Source organism: Silurus aristotelis, assembly GCF_946808225.1.
Source record: "Silurus aristotelis genome assembly, chromosome: 8".
Lineage (NCBI taxonomy): Eukaryota > Metazoa > Chordata > Actinopteri > Siluriformes > Siluridae > Silurus > Silurus aristotelis.
This window is the reverse complement of record NC_139581.1, coordinates 8,059,129-8,073,886: the sequence shown is the minus strand read 5'-3', so window position 1 is coordinate 8,073,886 and position 14,758 is coordinate 8,059,129. Positions and strand designations below refer to the sequence as shown.

The 14,758-nt window shown below is 38.7% G+C and overlaps 1 protein-coding gene across 1 annotated transcript in view; it reads right to left on the bottom strand.

Moving 5' to 3' along the window:
- clstn2b (calsyntenin 2b) overlaps positions 1-14,758 on the bottom strand; it is a 286,166-nt gene that overhangs the window by 94,108 nt on the left and 177,300 nt on the right. The window contains exons 4-5 of the mRNA XM_083547861.1: positions 13,811-14,019; positions 10,569-10,718 (exon numbers count right to left, since the gene is read on the bottom strand). Coding sequence (XP_083403987.1) covers positions 10,569-10,718; positions 13,811-14,019 — 359 coding nt within the window. The remainder of the gene's footprint in view (positions 1-10,568; positions 10,719-13,810; positions 14,020-14,758) is intronic.

Here is a 14,758-nt window from a genome sequence, read left to right as displayed (position 1 = left end):
GACTGTTTTAGTGTAAATTTCCACAGACACAGCCAATTGTTAAGTCTTCAAATCTGGTCTACCTTTAACAGCAAATCTGCATAGTAAAGAAGCTGCCTGCATACTCATACAAATCAGTAATGTGATCCAAGGTCTTGCTGGCCATCGTGAATCCATGTTAGACTGTGTGGCCTAGTTGCTAAATTCTGAAATTAATAAGTGGCAGTGCAAAAGAAAAAGAATGGTCTATAAAAGGCGAGGCCAGTCCCAGTGGACTGTCTGGCTGTGCCAGAGAAAGCAACAACTTTCAGTGTGTTGAATTTGCTCACACCTCCCGGTCAAACCGCTACTACAGTAGGTATGGGTTATCATCTTGAAGTGCAGACTGCAACACATTTGGACAATTATGCCGACTTCACCTCTGACAGCTGACTTGTGCACCTGCCAAATCGACAGACTAGATTCTGTTCAAGGTAAAGAGAACTGGTCAAGTTTGTGCCAAAAATATTGCCATTGTGTGTCACATATGATGCAATATTATATTTTTTTTTCTTTAGGGAGTTATCGGTATGGCTGCACTCAGCACTTTAACAAGGTACACATCTGGGCATAGTCCTTCATCATGGTGTATCAAGGGAGACCCGTTATACTCTAGTTGCAATGCCTCAAGTTTTGCCAGCCATGTAGCTGAGAGAATATTGCAAAAAAATATGTAGGAGAAAAACTCAGAGGCAGGAGTCAACACTGCAGGAGAAAATCATCAGTAATGCTGTTCACTGTTATGTGAATAGAGCAGCAGATTCTGCAAATCGACAGCATATAGTGGCTAAAGGGATATGATAGTGATGCTTAGACACAAACTCGGCTAGCCAGCTGTGCACGGCCTTGGAGAAAGAAAACAGTGGAAGGATGCTATCTGTACATATGGTAGACAGAACACTTGTACCTCCAACAATAATCCCAAGCCACTAAATGGATAGTTCCACATGGAACTAGTAGTTAGATGTACGAGGTAAGAAAAAAAATAAATTGATGTTTCAATCTCTATGTCTGTCTTCTGTTGTTCCCGTATTAAAAGGCACTAATCTGTGTTTGAAGTCCGAAGTTCTAGCTCTTTAAAATCTAAATTGCAAGGGGAGCATACAGGTACCAATTGAGTTTTGTGACAATCGCAGAAAAAAAAAACATGAATATAAAAAGTCGGTAATGCAGTCATTTCTTCATTTTTTATAGTAACAGCTTTATTCTGGTCTGGCGGGAGGTGGGAACATGCACATGGATTCAGTAATGCACAATTGCTACCTAATCACTTTCATGAAATAGCAGAATGAGTCAAAGGTAAATTGAATATACTAATCATATGTGAAGTCAATTTTCATTTTAAATACTCTGTTATTACAGAGCGTGGCCTTTTTGTACCTGATGATCTCATGGAGTCAGCATTAAGGGTGGGCAAACATGTCTCACACTGCCTCACCTACAGCCCCAAGAGGTGTGAGCCTCGTGTTGTACTACTTACACTTATGACTGGTGGTAGAGCTGGAAGTGGTCACATTGTCACGTTTACTGACTGTACTCTTGAGGTGGGCCTAATCTCCGGTCGAGACGGCCTAGGAGATTAAAAGCCTGGTGCCAAGAGAACAATCTCTTCCTCAATGTCAGCAAGACAAAAAAGCTGGTTGTTGACTAGTGCACAAAGCAGGACAGAGGTCACCAGTGGGACCTCAGTAGAGAAAGTGGACAGTTTTTGGTACCTTGTTGTTAAAAAAAAAAAAAACATCATGCAGCACCTGACATGGTCCTGTCACTTTAACATCCTGGTAAAGAAGTCCTGTCAGTATCTATTCCACCTCAGATGCCTAAGAGACTTTAAACTGCCTCTGCAAGGTGCTCGTTCAGAGCCTCCTGACAGGAAACATCACAGGTACCAAGCAGCACAGGCGTGCTCTCCAGAGTCTGGTGGGATCAGTTAACCACACCATCTGCACAGAGCTCCCTGACCTGCAGTCTATCTATAGCAAATGACACTGGACCAAGACCAGGAAGATAATGAAGGACCTCAGCTAGCCTTACTGTTCTCTCTGTTGTGGTCAAGAAAACGCTTCTGCTCCCTGAAGGCACAAAGGGAACGAGAGGGAGTTTGTTCCCGCAGGCAGTTTGGGCCCACAATACCAATGAACTAGAGCCTGGATTCATACTGAAGCATAACACTCACTACCTCAACCTGCTTTTTTCAGTCACACACACAATTTCAAAATTGCACACCTTGCACAGCTGCACACTATGAGGTTAAGCCAAAAGAAGTTTCCCTGTCCCTGACTCCCTGGATGTCAATACTGCTACCTAGGAATATACTTCAAAATCTATTTTACTGCAACTCTTTAAAATTTTATAATATAAATTCTGTTAATTCTCTATTGTATTTATTTTCTTTAATTCTTTTAAATTGTATTTTTTTATAAAATTTTTCTTTTACAGACCAGTCTTTAAAAAGCTGTATTGTGTCGTATTGTGCATGGTTTTATATGCAACAAGTAAAAATTGTCATATAATTTGCAGTGAAATAAAATTATACATTGTGATCATAAGGAAGTCCATCTTTCAGGTAATTCCACTGCAATTTCCCAGATCTGCGACATTATTTTCTCCATTGTGTCCAAACCTTCCAACGATAAGTCTATTACTTGAGTGTGTATTCAGCTTTCTATAGTGATTTTATTTTCATCACTAATCCTGCAACCTTATTTGTCACATTAGTTGCTATGCAAAACTAATACACTTCTATGTATAGCGCGCACACGCACACACATGCAGACACACAAAAAGTCATTAGGGTGAAAGGATTAGCACTTCATGTGTGCTGACAAGCAACTGTCACTCTGATTCATTATCAAGAACACAAATACAAACACATACATACACAGTCATACAAAGCTTTTGTAACACAGCCTTCTAATGTATTTGTTTGTGTATTTGTGTGTTGTTTATTATTTATATGCATTCACAAAAGTGTTGTCTGTTAGGCTTTGTAAAGTGAAAGTACGCATGCAAGCTTCTGTGTTTGTTTGTTGTATGTATGTATTGTAATGGTATATAATTATGCTAGTACTAGTAACTCTCATAAAAGAGCAGTACGGTATATAATTATGCTAGTGCTAGTAACTCTCATAAAAGAGCAGCACGGTATATAATTATGCTAGTGCTAGTAACTCTCATAAAAGAGCAGCACGGTATATAATTATGCTAGTGCTAGTAACTCTCATAAAAGAGCAGTACAGTATATCATTATGCTAGTGCTAGTAACTCTCATAAAAGAGCAGTATGGTATATCATTATGCTAGTGCTAGTAACTCTCATAAAAGAGCAGTACGTTATATAATTATGCTAGTGCTAGTAACTCATAAAAGAGCAGTATGGTATATCATTATGCTAGTGCTAGTAACTCTGATAAAAGAGCAGTATGGTATATCATTATGCTAGTGCTAGTAACTCTCAAAAGAGCAGTATGGTATATCATTATGCTAGTGCTAGTAACTCTCATTAAAAAAAAAAAACAGTATGGTATATCATTATGCTAGTGCTAGTAACTCTCATAAAAGAGCAGTACGGTATATCATTATGCTAGTGCTAGTAACTCTCATAAAAGAGCAGTATGGTATATCATTATGCTAGTGCTAGTAACTCATAAAAAAACAGTATGGTATATCATTATGCAATGCTAGTAACTCTCATAAAAGAGCAGTATGGTATATCATTATGCTAATGCTAGCAACTTTCATAAAAGAGCAGTATGGTATATCATTATGCTAGTGCTAGTAACTCTCATAAAATAAAAAAAAAAACGGTATGGTATATCATTATGCTAGTGCTAGTAACTCTCAAAAGAGCAGTATGGTATATCATTATGCTAGTGCTAGTAACTCTGATAAAAGAGCAGTATGGTATATCATTATGCTAGTGCTAGTAACTCTCAAAAGAGCAGTATGGTATATCATTATGCTAGTGCTAGTAACTCTCATTAAAAAAAAAAAACAGTATGGTATATCATTATGCTAGTGCTAGTAACTCTCATAAAAGAGCAGTACGGTATATCATTATGCTAGTGCTAGTAACTCTCATAAAAGAGCAGTATGGTATATCATTATGCTAGTGCTAGTAACTCATAAAAAAACAGTATGGTATATCATTATGCAATGCTAGTAACTCTCATAAAAGAGCAGTATGGTATATCATTATGCTAATGCTAGCAACTTTCATAAAAGAGCAGTATGGTATATCATTATGCTAGTGCTAGTAACTCTCATAAAATAAAAAAAAAAACGGTATGGTATATCATTATGCTAGTGCTAGTAACTCTCAAAAGAGCAGTATGGTATATCATTATGCTAGTGCTAGTAAACTTTCTTTCGGCTTCTCCCGTTAGGGGTCGCCACAGCGGATCCTCCGCACGTTTGATTTGGCACATGTTTTACGCTGGATGCCCTTCCTAACGCAACCCTCCCCAATTTATCCGGGCTTGGGACCGGCACTAAGAGTGGCTGGGGATGGTTCCCTGACCAGGAATCGAACCCGGGTCGCAGCGGTGGGAGCGCTGCATCTTAACCACTAGACCACCAGGGGACCTCATTATGCTAGTGCTAGTAACTCTCATAAAAGAGCAGTATGGTATATCATTATGCTAGTGCTAGTAACTCTAATAAAAGAGCAGTATGGTATATCATTATGCTAGTGCTAGGAACTCTCATACGAAAAAAAACGGTATGGTATATCATTATGCTAGTGCTAGTAACTCTCATAAAAGAGCAGTAATCATTCAACAGGGATTAAAATGAAGCTGCTCAATTAATTTCAGGCACACACTCATTATTCTTGCTCGTATGCTTGATAGAAAACTAGCACAGAAAAGCAACAAGATTTCACAGCCCCAGAAGACATTTGCTGTTCTTCCATCTTCTGCCATTGCTTAGTCAGGTGTTCAGGGTTTACAATAGATATGGAGCCTGTAAAGGAAGGAAGGAAAAATCCCAATCATGGCATGGTGCAATGCAATGATAGAATCATTCATACAGTCATTCACAACTAAAGATAACATAAAGAACAGCTAGAGAACCTGAAGGAAACTACCTATTTCCTTTGGGAAATGTTTAAACTAGCTAGCTTGGGTCTTTTATCCAGACAACACGATAAAAAGCGATAAATCTCATAGCGCATGTTGGTTCACAACGCTGAAATCTGCTTCTGTGTTTACAGTGTTTAGTCATGTAGCCTTTATTTATGTTATGTCTCCTCACCTGTCCTGTTACTGATTAGCGTGTTCGTGTGTCGTCTTGTTTAACGCTATTCTCCATTTCTGTAACTTGTCTACTTTAACTGGGATTACTCTGAGTCTTTTCTTAATGCTTCACGTTTCACAGGTTCTTAATCTTCTTGTTTTGCCTGTATCACCTTAGACTGGATTACATTTTGACTCTGCCTGCTGATCTGAATTTGTTTGCCTTTATATTAAATAAACGTTCTTATCCTGTACTTTCATCGACCTAATTGTTTCCTATTAGCTCACAAGACCTTGGCTCAGTAATTCATAAGTAAAACTCAACAAAAAAAGTCAGTGTAATTAGGAAATCAGTGCTATTAGAAGCAAATATATCCCACCTCCTGTGTCCTTTTCCCATACATTGAATTACATTTTTTTAATTGACTAAATTGATTTGTTCAGACTGCTGTTTTAGCTGAAAAAGCAAAAAAAGGGTAATTTTTAGGTGTCCTACTTTTTTCTAGAAAGAGGTTTTAAAAAGTAAATAATGCAATTAAACAATAGATCATTGCAGCTCCGATGTTAGCCTTCACGGCTAAATGACGTTTTATGAGCTGACAATCCTTCAAAGTTCTACAAGAACAAGATTGTTCATGATGGTACATATTGTCTATGTAGCATATTTAATTGTCCAAAACCATATAGGGAAGTATTCAGTTAGGAAAAACTATATTTCATATACACATTTTGAACATTATTATACTATTTATACACTGCAGAGGGGGAGTGGTGGCTCCAGCGGTTAAGGCGCTGGGTTGCCGATCGGAAGGTCTGGGGTTCAAGCTCCGGTATCGCCAAGCTGCCACTCTTGGGCCCTTGAGCAAGGCCCTTAACCCTCTATGCTCCGGGGGTCCCTTACGAGGGAAATATCAAGGTCCGTGACGTCGGAGTGACGTGGGGCCGCCTTCCCGTGGGCTCACCACCTGCAGGAGACACCGTAAGGGACGGTGCTGTGAGGATTGGGCAGCAGTCGAAGGCGGGGGCCTGCTTAGACTGCTGCCCCCACGACCCGAATTACGGATAAGCAGGAGAAAATGAATGAATGGATAAATGAATGATACACTGCATAGACAAAAGTATTGGGACACCGGACATTTCAAGCAGTCTTCCTCAAACTGTTAAGTAGGATGCATACAATTGTATAGGATGTTGTTGGATGTGGTAGAATTACATTGTTCATCACTTGAACTTTATCAAACCCAAACCTGTTCCAGCATCACTATGCACCTGTGCACAAAGCCAGCTCTATGAAGCTATCCTTTACAAGGGTTGGGGTGGAAGATCTTGAGTGGCCTGCTAAGGAGCTCTGACCTCATCCCTATCGAACACCTTTGGGACGAAATAGAACGCTGACTGCACCCAAGGCCTCACCTACATCAGAACCTGACATTACTAACACCCTTGTGGCTGAATGAACATAAATGACTACAAACATGCTCCAAAATCTAGTGGAACATCTTCAGGAATGACTGAAGGTCATCTTTGCGTTCACATAGACACTTAATGACCTGCTCTGCATCAAAACCCTTCACCACAGGGGAATCGCTGCTGTAGCTGTGTTAAAGCATGCAAAGTATGTTAATTTGTGTGCACATATGTGTGTCAATGACACTGCATGTGTTTGTGTGTGTGTGTCTGTGTGTATAGTCGAGAAGCTCATTCGAATCCCTGCTGAATTATTTACTTCTGGTTATGAAACCCAGCAGGAAACTGTTTACTCTCTACACACACATTCATTCTCCACCCCCCGACACACACACACACACACACACACACACACACACACACACACACACACACACACACACACACACCACCACTCCTTTTCCTCTATCCCTAATATAAAAAGTCTTTTCACACTTTCGTCTAATTTACTAGGTCGGTTCAGGGTGAACAAGAAAACTTTTTTTTTTCTTCTTCATGGTTTATTTTAGAAATAATTAACAGAAAGTGAGCTTCATAGGCTAAATAAATCTTTCATTATGGAAGTGTACAGTGGGAAGACATTCTGAAATCCATTCGAATTATGGACACGGCTGACCCACGACTTAGATGCCAGGGAAGAAAATTCCTACTTCCCACATTCCGAAAGTGATATTTCTTGTATATATAATCATGGTCCCTGTTGGGTTGAATATACAGAAAATAAATGCCCTGAGAAATTTTTGTAGCAGTACTTAAAACTATGTGGTGGCTGATTTGTCTCTGAGGGAGCTTCTTATTATTATTTCTCACCTAGATTACTGTAACACACTTATTTCTGGCCTACTCTATCTCACATTTGCAATATTTTCAATATTATATAGTAAAAGACCGAACTTTCCCTAAACAATCTGCTTATAGCACCTCTGCTATTTACCCTTCACTGGCAACCTGCTGCATCCCATATTGTATACAGGATTTACCTGCTTACATTAAAGCCACCCCACAGTCTTGATTCCTCCTCCATATCTGAGCTTCTTCCTGCTCATATTTCGACTTAATCACTCTGTTCGTCTGTGCTTAAACTAGTTATTGTTCATAGATTATAAATATTGGCTTAAAAGAATTGTCTCATTCTGTTATGGCACCCAAGCTTTGGCACTTACTTTTCCTCTGGCACCACCAGCTCTATCTATGAATTTAAATCTCAGTTCAAAACCATATTACTAGTTATAACGTTTATTTGTTCCATAGGCTGCTTGTGTTTCCATGCTTATATTGCTAATGCTTTCTAAGCTGTCCATATGTGTTCTTTGTTATTACTATTACTTTGGATTGCTTGCACAATTTGATAGAACTGCTCCATTCAACCGCACTGGAGTTTGTTCGGACCTGGGCAAATGTCCATGTTCATATGATTGACTGTTTTTCATATATTGCTCTATACTGGTGGTCTAGTGGTTAGGATGCGGCGCTCTCACCGCTGCGGCCTGGGTTCGATCCCCGGTCAGGGAGCCAACCCCAGCCATTAGGGTTGCACAAGCCTTAGTGCCGTCCCAAGCTGGATAAATGGGGAGGGTTGCGTTAGGAAGGGCATCCAGCGTAAAAACATGTGCCAAATCAAACATGCGGATGGTCCACTGTGGCGACCCCTAATAGGAGAAGCCGAAAGAAAGGTACTGTGAAGCTGCTTGAGATTGGGAAAATCATTGTTTAAATTAATTATTATTATTATATCATCCAAGATTGATCACTTTTTTACTCTTATGTAAATGTAGTTTGATCTTAATAAAAAGATTTGGCGTAACCCATCTGTTTATTTGATTATTCTTATTGTAGCTGATTGCAGGTAGATGAAGGTAGACTTCAAGTGCTCCAAGAGTTGATTTGAATGAAAAACACTGAGAGCCTTATAAACAGGTAAAATGGACAAAAACAACAGACCATTGTTACAAGGGGACTTCCAAAAGGTGTCAATAATGAAATAATCCAGTAGTATTAGAAATTGACAAAAAGAGACAAAACAGCAAAGTTTGGATTTGTTTGCATGAGGTTTGTTGCCATATCATCTTCAGCGGCATTTCATTTATAGTACAGATGTTAAGAGAAGATACCTTTATTTATTAATACCTTTATCCGTCCCAAATTGTAACACATTGGGGAAATTTCTAAATATGTTAATCAGATAAGTTAAATACTATGTAAAAGTTTACTTGTGACAAGAATGGTAATCTTTTTTCTAGGGTCCAATTTACAAAACATATCTTTTAGACTACGTCCTGATAAATCACTTTATCTCACAAATAAAAAAAATGGGGCAGTTCGAAAAAAGAAAATAGTTTTACAGCCAGTGATTAAATCTGGCGTTTCTATAGCGGCATTGAAACGCAATCAGGAAGGCAAGACTTCCTGACTAATAAAAAACAACCCTGAATAAAATGAGCAAGTAATGTGTATAAGTTGGAAATTCAGTTGACTTAAAAGTCCAGAATACAAAGCTGGAGATAGCTGTGAAACTGCCACACGACACCATGACAGCTGTACAGTATAAAAACTATTGATATTTAAATTCCAAGCCCTATTTGAGATTCATACTTCATGTTGCAATGCACAAATCCAAATTTCATCATGTCAAACCCAGCAAAATTCGTGTAAAGACGTAGAGGTGGTTATGTGGAATATGGGTTGCCAGATTAGTTTAATTCAATTTTGTGCAATTTTCCAAATTACTATAAACGATATATATAATTAATCAAGAACACCATTTTTTTAATAACCATAAGCACATGGTTATTTGTTGAAGTTACGAACTTGTGTATTTGTGAAATACAGTCTGGCAACCTTAGTAGATAGGAACATTTTAAATCAGCGAGGAAATGGAGAGAAAACTTAGACAAGAAAGGTTCATCCTATAAAAGAAAATGCTAAGTACACATGTAGCTACAATAAGATTTAAATAGCAAAAAAAAAAAAGGGAGACATGATCTGTTTATTTTCCCCCAAAATAAGATATTAGACTACATTTTGTTTGACTCTTTATTTCTAGATATTTATTTATTTATAATACTGGATATAGCTCTATGCTTCTTCTGCACTACACTTCTTCTGAGGTTTACAGAGACTGATGTCATCCACTGCAATACTTTGGGAAAAGATAATGTATTTTACAAGCTGTATAACATATTCTGTAATAATGACTGTTCACTCTGTGTGTGTGTGTGTGTGTGTGTGTGTGTGTGTGTGTGTGTGTGTGTGTGTGTGTGTGTGTGTGTGTGTAGCAGCTGATCTTTTGTAACAGTAATGATGTAAAAAAAAAAGAAAGAAATGAACTGAAAAAAGCCAGTGAGTTATTTTAAAGACAAAAGTTTCATCTGCATTTGTAGATATTTCCAATGCAAGCATGTGCGTTCGCACACACACACACACGCACACACGCACACACGCACACACGCACAAACGCACACACGCACAAACGCACACACACACACACACCCACACACACACAGTTAAACAACAACACTCAAACGAGTTTTGCATCTGTGTTGGTGTCTCCTTTAAAAATAGAAGAAAGTTCACATACAAAGTCAGAAAATAAAAAAAGGAAGAAAGTTGAAGACAAAATAACGCTGAAAGAGCAAAACAGAGTCCGAGATAATTACCAGCTGCTGCTAAAATGAGAAATGACAGGGTGGTATTCTGAACCAAGTGTGTATGTAGGAGCATGTGTATAATCCATCGAAGTGTGCCTGCTTTTCAGACAGTGTCAGACAGTCTGAATCATATTTTACACACACACACACACACACACACACACACACACACACACACACGCGTGTTAATTGGCATCTCATACCTTGCCAGCCGGGTTTGCAGATGGGTTTGACATGAATGTGTACAGTCGCACTTCGTGTCGCTCTCTTCTGCCCACAGTCAAAAGCTGTCACACTGATCTCATAGTGGGGCTGAGTGTCGAAGCTCAAGCTCTCCGTGTTCCTAATGTTGCCTACACACACAAACACACATCAGGCCCCAGGCATTTGCATTGATTTTACAATGTTATGATCAATTTCAATGTAATATAATAATGCACATAATAGCTCTAAATAATAATCAAGGATGTTAAACTATAATCAAAACAATCTACATTGTGTTACACAAGTATTCACCTTCTGAACTTTTTTACATTATGTAGTATTTAAACCCAGAATTAAATCGGTTAAATGGGATTATAGCACTAAATAGCACTAAAAACCTTAATTTTTCTCCGGCTAAACCCCTTTTTACTTTTTAAAATGGATTTTTTTAACACCTACTCCAGAATTGAGTTGTACTGTGCAGATTTATTGCCTGGAGTCCTTTTCAGGTGAAACGTGGAAAAAGTTCAATAGTTCAAGAAGGGGGAATGATTACACATGTGCTGTATATTATATAATATATGCTGTCCACATGTCTAGTTCTATTAAACCATAAAAAAAGAAAAACACAATATTGGTTGGTTTTAAAAAGTTTGAAGAAAGCAAATGGCAAATTGTAAAAATAAATAAATAAATAAATAAAGCTTTCAGGTTTCACTGTCAGGTCCTGACAAAGAGAAACAAATTAACATCAGAGTTTTAAATGCTGCTAAGTTTAGCGGATATGCTATAAGTAAAACAACACCCACTGGAGCGTCTAATCAGAACACATCAGACTTGTGGAAAACATCACTGTGCTTTGCAGTATAGTGATCTTTGCCTCCATCTCATCTGTTATTTTCAGAAATCAACACTGATATTATTTCTTAAATAACATAAGGGCTTATTTCTAGGCCGAAATAAAATTCAGAAACAGAAAAATCTATTGAACCACATTGGTGTGGTTCAATAGACTCTAGTTGAGTCACACCAGGATTTTTTCCTTATTTTGACCAAGAGATGAATTTGAACATCAGAAATCTCAATTGCGATAACTCAAAAAGAGCAGACTTTCTTCCTTTCCCTTGATGATCCAACAGATACTTTAAAAAATTATTTATGCCCAATTCAACTCTTCAATAATAACTGACATCCTCAGGAGGCTCTGCCCCAATCTGAAACTTCAGTATTTGTATGTTCAACTTGGTTCAATTAGACAAGAACGTCTCTGGGTTACATATTTAACCCTCGTTTCCTGAGGGAACGAGACACTGCGTCAGGACACTTTGAGGTGTTCCGACGCAGCTCGTGTTCCTGAAAGGGAACATATTTAATAACTGTTACCATTATTTATTAGGGATACCACAGGAAAATGGTCCAAAATTGTTTTGTGTTTTAGACAAGAGACAAAAGGAGCAAATACTTTGACCTTCAAACCTCACAAATGCGTACTGTACATTAAAGTTGAAAAAGTAGAAATGCTGTTTTCTGGTCTTTTCTTAGACTATTGGTTCCCAATGCCTTGTCATAAAGATATGGGTAAATAGGGACAAATCTTATACACTATATGGACAAAAGTATTGGGACATCTGACCTTTCCGGCCATATGTGTTTTTTTCTCCAAACTGTTACCACAAAGCTGGAGGTACACAATTGTATAGAATGTTTTCGGATGCGGTATAATGAAATTTTGCGTTTACTTGAACTTGGAAACCCAAACCTGTTCCAGTGTGGCAATGTCCTTTGTGTCCCATAAAGAGATCTACATGAAGATATGGTTTGTACCGGAAGATCTTGAGTGGCCTGCTATAGACCCCTATCTCCTACTGAACACTTTTGGGATCAATTGAAACGCTGACTGCACCCCAGGTCTCCTCACCTTACCTACATCAGTTCCTGACTTTACTAACACCCCTGTGGCTGATGGTCACAAATTTCCACAAACACACTCCAAAATCTAGTGCAACATCTACCCAGATGAGCGGGGGGAACTGGAAGAGCAAACTGGGACTAAATGTGAACTGCTATGCTCAAAAAACACACCATACTTGTGAAAAATTATATATAACTATAACAAAATTATAACAAAATTAGTGAATAAAATAATGGTAAAATTATTGTTAAAAGAATTTCATAATATCTGGGATTAACACCCAAAAACTAGAAAGACTAAAATTATAACTTTTGCTTTTTTTGGATTCAAGCACTTTTTACGCTCTTTCATTAGGGGAAGTGTTAACTCTAAAGTATTCATGTGATGTTCAGCCATGTCCTTGAATAAGCAATTAAATTACATACAAAACAAGCACTTATAGACGCTAAAGCATGGAGAAATATAATATACACTACGCAGAAAAAAGTATTGGGAAGCCTGACTTTTGCAGCCATATGTAGTTCTTCTTTAAACTGTACCACAAAGTTGAAGGCACACAATTATATAGGATGCAGTACTAATTATATAGGATGTGGACTTGTACTAGGAGGTCTGAACCTGTTCCCACATGACAATGCTTCTGTACACAAAGTCAGCTTCATGGTTTAAACAGGTATGAGTGGAAGATCTTGAGTGACCTGCTCTAGAGCTCAGACATCAACCTTACTGAAAACCTTTGGGATGAATTGAAATGCTGACTGCAGCACAGGCCTCCTCATCTTACCTACATCAGTACCTGAGTTTACTAATGTCCTTGTGACTAAATGAGCATTAAATGTCACCAAGCACACTCCAAAATCTGGTCAAATTTCTTTTGAGAAGATAGGAAATTATAAGAGTAAATGATCCCAGAAGAGTGGAAGTTACTTTACGAGTATAAAATTGGGATTTTGTGTGGAATGGGATTTAAAAAAAACATATGGGTCTTATAGTGAGGTGTAAACAAACTTTTGTCCATATAGTGTATTTATGAAGTCATACATACAACATGGCATTTTTACAAAAGCACTCATGAAGGTTCCACTGACTTTGTCGGGAAGCTGGTGTCTGGTGTCTGTGTGTGTGTGTTTTGCCTGACTCTGTGGGGTTTCGAGGTGCACGTGACAAAGTCAGCATGTATATGCTATGCCTTGCTCCAGGGGTGCTGCTGTGTGTGTGTGTGTGTGTGTGTGTGTGTGGGTGTGTGTGTGTGTGAAGGTGAGATTGTGTGTGCTCTGCCTGACTCTGCGGGAGTGTCGGAGTGTGTGAATGTGAGCCTGCGTGCCTAACCGTTGCGGTCGATAGCGAACGGCGCGTTCTCTGTGACGATCTGGTAGTTGCAGATCTGGCTGTATTGAGGAGAACAGTCTCGGTCTGTGGCGTCGACCTGCAGGATGCTGTCACACACTCTGCCCTCCTGCACAGAGCCTGAATACACAGCACTGCTGAACACAGGGGAGAACTCATTCACATCACCAACCTGCACGTGTACCACTGCCCTGAGGGAGAAAGAGAAAGAGAAATAAAAAAATAATTGTAAAGCGAACAGAAGGAAAAATTTTTAATTTTTTTTTTTTTTACAAATGGGTATATGTTTTAGTAGGCTGAATCAAAGAATCATTGTTGTGGTCCAGCGCATGGGTCAAAGCAAAGCCAGGCAAACATCAAACACAGTCAATACTTGATCAACAGCAAACCTCATGCAAGAGGGAAAACCAGGAAACATGAAATACAGAAGTTAAAGCTTGGATTTATTCAGGACAAAAATCACAGTACGATGGTGCAATGAAAAAATAGAAAGAGCAGGTAAAGAAAGAATAGTGCAAAACCTGAAGCACATATTACTCTGTAGTTAGTGTTGCTGAAGTCCCTGTTTGCATTCTGCATGCAAGTCCTATTGCCTTTAACCATTACATGGCAATAAGCATACATAATAATCTTCTCCCTCAATCTCCCTGTTGAGCTAAACATACTCCTGAGATCCCAGTGACCCTGACACCTTCTGCACTCCGTTCTTGATTGATCCATCCTAATGCCCTACTTCTAGTTTGAATTCAACTCGAATCAATTGAAAACCCCTCACTCCACTGACTCCACATGGACAGCCTAGAGATATACGAGACTACCACTTAGTATCCATTGAGATGACTTTGCACTGCATCTGATACACTACAAAGGGACTAGGACTACATTCAAACCACACATTTGCACCTTTCCATCAGCGAACAGCTGATAACG